This window comes from Miniopterus natalensis, chromosome 1 (assembly GCF_054644295.1).
Source record: "Miniopterus natalensis isolate mMinNat1 chromosome 1, mMinNat1.hap1, whole genome shotgun sequence".
In the NCBI taxonomy this organism is placed as follows: domain Eukaryota; kingdom Metazoa; phylum Chordata; class Mammalia; order Chiroptera; family Miniopteridae; genus Miniopterus; species Miniopterus natalensis.
In genome coordinates, this window is record NC_142081.1 from 66,418,960 (window position 1) to 66,426,439 (window position 7,480).

Genomic DNA, 7,480 nt, shown 5'->3' on the forward strand with positions numbered 1-7,480 from the left:
CTGGACCTTCAGCAGCTGCCTATGGGAATCCAGCCAGCCCTTTCGCGTCTGCACTTCCTACCAGTCTCTACGCGGTCTCCACTTTTCCCCCTTGGTTATGTGGGTGCTCTCCAGCTAGTCTTCAGTTGGTTTTCGGGTTGGTTTTTCTACGTTTTAGTTGTAAGTCCAGATTGGTCTCCAAAGAGAGTCAATGTAGCTTCCACTCAGTCTGCTGCCATCTTGTTTCTCCTATAACTGAGTTTTTTAAAAGGAAGTATACTAAAAGGAAGTATTTCTTTATGAAATAAGTTCAACCTTGCAGATGTGACCTTATCACTCTACTTCCAAAGAATAATTCTTGTTTTCACTCTAAGGATTTTAAGAAACAACCTAATTGCTCTAGCTGAATATCCAAAGGGAATTGGTTCCAGGACCCACCTTCCCCACCCCACCCCTTCAGATACCAAAATCTGTGGGTGTTCAAGTCCCTTTTCATATAACTATGCACATCCTCTCCTCTACTTTAAATCATCTCTAGGTTACCTATACAGGCATGTGCCACATAACAGCATTTCAGTTAGTAATGGACTGCATATATGACAGTGGTCCCATAAGACTACAATGAGCTGAAAAATATCTATTACCTAGTGACATTATAGCTAGCACAATGTCATAGAAAAATGCATTACTCATGTGTTTGTGGTGATGCTGGTGTAAACAAACCTACTGTACTGCTAGTCATAAAAGTATAGCACATACAATTTACAGTGAATGCTTGATAAAGACATTAAATGACTATGCTACTGGTTTATGTATTTACTATACTATACTTTTTATCATTACCTTAAAGTGTACCCTTTCTGCTTATAAAAAAAGTTAGTTGTAAAATAGTAGGTTGTGTTACGCCAGTAGCAGTCTCATATATCTGTTTACCACGTCTCTTGATTGAATCATTTTCTCTTGTACTTGATTTACTCTTGTGTTGTTTTGTACAGTAACATGTCATATAGGCTTGTAGCTTAGGAGCAATAGGCTATACCATATAGCATAGGTGTGTAGTAGGCTAGACCATATAGGTTCATGTGAGTGTACTCACTCTATGATGTTAGCACAACAAAATTGCCTAATGACATTTTTTCAGAATGTATCCTGTTGTTCAGTGGTACATAACTGTACTACCTAATACAATGTAAATGCTATGTGAATAGTTGTTATACTATATTGTTTAGGAAATAAGAACAAGAAAAAAAGCCTGCACACCTTCAGTACAGATGCAACCGCCATAGGTCTAACTACACAGTACATGTCAGCAACAATGTAACTTTTTTTCAGAATACTGTATTTTCAATCTTCAGTTGGTTGAATCCACAGATAATGAACCTGGAGACATGAAGGGCTGACTTCAGTAGATTAGAGAGCACCCAAAATAAGAATTTGGAATTTAGTGACTAATGTATATCTAAAATAAGATTAAAATAGATGCCAAATGCAATGGTTCAGGCATAAGTCAGGATTTAACTCTCAATGCTGCAAATTCAGTGTTAATTGACAGGTTTTAGAACCATATTTTGTTTCAGTATTTTTGCAGTGTGACATATTTCATTATTCAAAATGTCTCTAAAGATCTTCTCTTATTTAAAATATATAATCACAACTGTTGGTTTGATTAAACATTTTGTTTTTACCATTGGCCATCTGTGGGCTTTGTTTGTTTGTTTGTTTTTTAAGATAACTCTCTAAAATATAATGAAAGTTAATAAGGAAATAAGATGCAATTTATAGAGCTACATTTATAGTCTTTAGAAAGTCATCAAAGTTAAGTGCAACTGTAATTATATTCCTTTAGGAAAGAATCAAGTATTTGAGGTTGTCTGGACTTGAAAGGGCTAGATTTCTGGGAGTTTCATGACCAAAGAGGAGTTTGTTCTATTTCACAGAAGTAAAATGAACTGAATGGACAAACAATTGCCTGGATAAATTATTTACATAAGCAAAACCTCATCTAAAACATCTTTAATATAAGTGTAAGATACTCTTTTCCTGATTGTTTTAATTATGATTTCCCTCTGGGGGCTTATGGTTCATTCATTCTATAGCCATCTATCTTTCTTAGCAGATTTGGAAAAAAGGTGAAAATGTGTAATAATAAAGTGTACTGTTGATTGTTTCTGACAAATAGAAACATTTTCAATTCTACACCTTACATGTTATAAATATATAATCTCAAAGTGTTAGGCCTAAACATAAAATCAAAGTATAAACATGAAAAGAAAGAGTGAGAAATATGTCTACATAAAAAATAACTTTGGCCTGACTGGTGTGGCTCAGCGGTTGAGCATTGACCTATGATCCAGGAGGTCGCGGTTCAATTCCTGGTCAGCGCACATGCCCAGGTTTCGGGCTGGATCCCCAGTAGGGACATGCAGGAGGCTGCCAATCAATGACTCTCTCAATATTAATATTTCTATCTCTCCCTCTCCCTTCCTCTCTCTGAAATCAAGATCTATTTTTAAAAATAAAATACAAAGGAGGGGATATTTCTCATTCAAATACAACAACACTGAAACACACCTTTCTTCCATTCTTGTCCTTTCCTTATCACATTTTTTGTCCTGTTTACACGCAGTCTCACCCATGATAGCTCAACTGTATAAGTAAAATTATGGTCACACTAAAGAGTGTGGAGGCATTTACTACACACACGTTAGTTAAACTTCAAATATAGAAATTTTAGATTGTTTGGTTGGTTTAAAACATCATATATCATCCCTTCCAAAGCCCCCTTCAATGATCCCTTTCAATGATCCCTTGAGAAAATAAGTATACTCTTATTTCATAGGTTTTCCTGATTTAAATCCTGATCTTGGTGGCAAAAGACCCCACTGAGGACTCTGTGTTATAGGAGTAGTGCTCTAAATAAGAGATTTCACACACACACATACATTCTTGCAACAAACATGATCTTTGCTGGTATTTAAAAGAAGGAAGAAATGACAGACTTGGTAGCTTATCTCAAAAAAAGAGCTAATATTAACTACTGCACACTGTCTTATTTGTTAAAAGATGTATTATATGTGCCATATTTGAATTGATCTCACAAACAGAGTTAGATATGGTTAGCAGTTCCCAAGTTTTCAACAGTGCTGCTTCATTTGTGTTTCCCTTACTACCAAACGTTGGTAAGGTGTCCACAGTGTGCCACAGTGAAACCATTACTTCTTACAGGAAATTCTCAGTACAGCTTTTAAGAAGATACATAAAAGGGCTTGCAGACATTCCCTCTGATAAGCACCACACTGTTGTCTGTGTCTATGAGTTTCAGTATATAAATGAAATCTCTTATTTAGAGCAGTTGTTTTGGTTATACAGAGATTTCCATATGCCCCTGACTCCACACAAGTATAGCCTCCCCCATTGTCAACATCCCTCACCAAAGGGGTACATTTGTTACAAGTGATGAACCTACACTGATACATCATTATCACCTAGAGTCTAGAGTTTACATTTGGGTTTACTCTTGGTGTACATTCTAAGGGTTCGAAAAAATTTATAATGACATGTATACACCAAAAAAAATAATAAAATTGTGATTTGTCGCATAAATCTGCATAAGTAGAGAGGAAATAAGCCTGGGGGCTGATGGAAAGGATCTTTGGTTTAAAAAGATGATGCTGAAATTTGACATGGGAGACGTCAGAGACAGAGAGGCCGTTTATGAAGTTATTATGCCTTCACAGGTATAATGCAGTGCTAGAACCTAGACAAAAATGAGTAAAGATGACAAAAGATCATAGGGAAGATGCCAGAGAATTTAATAACATTAGGATTGGGTATGAGAAAATGAGGGACTGTAAATGTTAAGATTTTAAATTCAGGTTATCAGCAGAGTCATTGGCAAATAAGGATGGTTACAACTAATTAAGGTGGTGTATGTTTTTTTTACTTTTTGGAAGGTTTTGTTGCTTTTTTTGGTTTTTCTTTTTTCTTTTTTTCCTTTTATTGAATTAGTTGGGGTGAATCTGGTTAAAATTATACAGGTTTCTGGTGCACAATTCTATAAGACATCATCTGTACACTGTATTGTGTGTTCAACTCCCCAAGTCAAGCCTCCTTCCATCACCACTTATCCCCCTTAGACCCTCTTCCACCTCCCCCCACCCCCCCCCTCCCTGCAATCTCCACACTGTTGCTGTGTCCATGAATTATGTTAAAAAAAGAAAATCTTACCCTTTGTGACAACATGGATGGACCTGGACAGCATTATGCTAAGTGAAATAAGCCATTCAGAGAAAGACAAGTACCATATGATGTTACTCATATGTAGAATCTAATGAATTAAATGAACTAACAAACAAAATAGAGACAGATTCATAGAAAGCAAGTTGACAGCTGGGGGTTGGGGAGATTGAGCAAAAAAAGAAAAAAGAGAAAAAACTTTTAAATTATTTTTAGAGCTAATTTAAAATAAGATTAACGAATTTAGGATTCGATTTTTGAATTTGAAGTGGATCTTTTTTTTTTTTAATGTATCTTTATTGATTTCAGAGAAAGGAAGGGAGAGGGAGAGAGAGAGATAGAAACATCAATGATGAGAGTCATTGATTGGCTGCCCCCTGCACACTCCAGACTGGGGATGGAGCCCGCAACCAAGGCAGTGCCCTGACAGGGAATCGAACCCTGATCGCCTGGATCCTAGATTGACGCTCAACCGCTGAGCCACGCCCAGCCGAGCTGAAGTGGATCTTTATGTAAAACTATCCAGCAGGAAGTTGCAGGTGTTTGACTACGGTTTAGAAACAAAGTTAGTGCTGCCCTGGTGGGTGTGGCTCAGTTGGTTGGAGCGTCATCCCATACACTGAAAGGTCGTGGGTTCAGTTCCTGGTGAAGGCACATATTCAGGTTGTGGGTTAGATCCCCGGTCAGGGCACATGATGTTTCTCTCTCTCTCTCTTCCTCTCTCTCTAAAATCAATAAAAATGTATCCACAGGTGAGGATTTTTAAAAATAAATAAATATAACATTAGTGCTGAGTTGTCCCAGCATAAAGTTTTAGCCCAAGGTTTCCTCATGAAGTACAATACTATAAATTAAACTACTACTCTAGGAAACAAGAATAGAGAATTACATCTGAGGGGCATGTATCCAGAATTTTAGAGAGAACTACATGAAAATAAGTGCACCTTAGGTCTGGATAGTAGTGATCTGACAAAGTTACTATAGCTCTTTGGCTTATACTGAATATTAACTAACCTTCATGTGTCTGGATATGGGAGATTTGGACCCACGTCCTAAAGTGATAGCACTGGCATAATGTGGGGAGTCAATCAAGTCAGCATAACACTACTGAGGATTCTTGTTGGTTCTCAAAACTATACTTGGAATTATCAAATATTTTTTAAAGTAATGTTTTAAAATAGTCCCTGATATTGAGGGTGTTTTAAAAGCTGGTTATCTGAAGGATTGTTGGTTAACCATTTGTATGTTTGCAATACATTCGACATTTGCTATGCTCTAGGAAAGAACAACTGGCTTTGATAAAGGCAGAATTTGAGGATGTTGAAATATATCAAGCAGCATGTAATAGAAACCAAAAGCGAAAGTAGAAGCTCAATTTTAGAGAAATATATGAACATTTTATTAAGTTGTATTTCAAAATAAAGAAGTCTATCTAAGTATAAACATATCTGGAACATAAGAGTAATAACTTCCTAAGACTTAAATCATGAGTCTAATGAATTTTTAAAATCATCTTTCCAATATTTGAAAATAAAATAAACAGAAGGGGGAAAAATCTTCCTATTTGTCTCATGATTTTCCATATTTATCTTCCTAAATATTAATGATGCATTATATATTAAATTTGACTTTTGAATCTTTTAGAGATTTCTCACAATAATACATTCAGAATTTTCTTTAGTGCATCCTTCATATCTTTGTTCCGGAAGTTGTAGATAAGGGGATTAAAGAATGGAGTCACCAAAGCATAGAACAAGGTCACAAATTTCTGCATACCAGGGGAGTCCCCAGAACCTGGGCTAACGTACATCACCATGACTGAGCCATAGAACAAAGACACCACAGCAAGGTGGGAGGCACAAGTAGAGAGAGCTTTATGCCTTCCTGAGCCCGAGGGCACCTGGAGCACCACATTGATGACACAGCAGTAAGTGCCAATGATGTACAGAAAAGTGAGAAAGATGATGAGAGAGCTAATGATACCACAGGTCAGAGTAATTCCAGGTACTGGAGCACAGGACAATGCCAGCAAAGGTGCCAGGTCACAGAGAAAGTGGTCGATGATGTTTGGACCACAGAAGGGCACCTGAGATATTAGAATCAAAGGAGTCAGTAACCAGAGAAAGCCACCCGCCCAGCAGAAGGCCACTAACCGAGCACACAGGCTGTGGGTCATTATGGCGGGGTAGTGCAAAGGCCTACAAATGGCAAGAAATCGATCAAAAGCCATCACCGACAGGAACAAGCCTTCAGCAGCACACATGGAGAAGAAGATGTAAAACTGGAGCAGGCAGCCAGCGTAGGAGATGCTCTTGGCCTGAGAGATGATGCTGGCCAACATTTGGGGCACATCGGAACTGACATAGCAGATCTCCAGAAAGGAGAAGTTGGCCAGGAGGGTGTACATGGGTGTGTGGAGTTTGGGGCTTGACCATACCGCACAGATGATGGATGTGTTCCCCAGGAGGATCAGAAGGTAAATGAAGGAGAAGAGCACAAAGAGGAAGATCTGGGTGTCTCTGCGACAGGGAAAGCCCAGGAGGACGAACTCACTCACAAACCCAGAGACGTTAGTGGTCTCCAAAGTCCTCATTCGTCTCACCTGTGGAAGTGAAAGACACAGTAAGAGCCACAGAAATATTTACACTATTTTTCTTCTCCCTGGTGAAGAGATATATGCTTATTTTCCTCAATTTGAGTTTGTGATAATCCTCTTTCCTTCAGAAGGTGAGGTGTTCTTTCTTCTTTGTCTCCTGGATTTATTCAATAAAAAATTTTTTGCAAATATTACTGCCAGGCACTGTTCTCGGAAATAGCGGGGCTGGAGGAGAAATTTAAAAAGCAGAGTCCCTACTATTTTGGAGCTTAAGTCAAATATCTTTAGTTCAAAGCAACTTCAAACAATGCATTCATAGCTCTATAATTTCTACCTAGAGGGAGCTTGAGAGGGCAAATCTGATTGAAAGAGATCTAAGGAAATTTACCTTGGAATCTCCTTTGCCCAGAAAGAAAACTGTTTTTACTTAGGTTGTTTTTTTTGTGTGGCAACTTCATGTTGGGCTGATATAAAATATAACTGGAAATTATTGTCCCTCCATCTACATCATGGTGCTGCCACTGACACAGTAACAACAGGATAAGACAAAATGTCGTTGTCATGTGAGACATGAAGATTATACTCAGTTGAAGAAAATAATGAATGACTTTTGAGAGGGAGATGGACCTTGGTAAAGGACAGTATTTTGCAAGGACAATGATAGGGGCA

At 37.9% G+C, this 7,480-nt stretch overlaps 1 protein-coding gene across 1 annotated transcript; it reads right to left on the reverse strand.

Moving 5' to 3' along the window:
- Positions 1-5,866: 5,866 nt before the first annotated feature.
- Positions 5,867-6,808, reverse strand: LOC107527000 (olfactory receptor 11G2-like). The gene has a single exon (XM_016199627.2). It carries the CDS (start codon positions 6,806-6,808, stop codon positions 5,867-5,869), a length of 942 nt encoding a protein of 313 aa, XP_016055113.2.
- Between the last annotated feature and the right edge of the window lie 672 nt (positions 6,809-7,480).

What these genes read in the sequence shown, in the direction of transcription:
- LOC107527000 (XM_016199627.2), bottom strand. Translation starts at nt 6,808, where the DNA reads ATGAGGACTTTGGAGACCACTAACGTCTCTGGGTTTGTGAGTGAGTTC.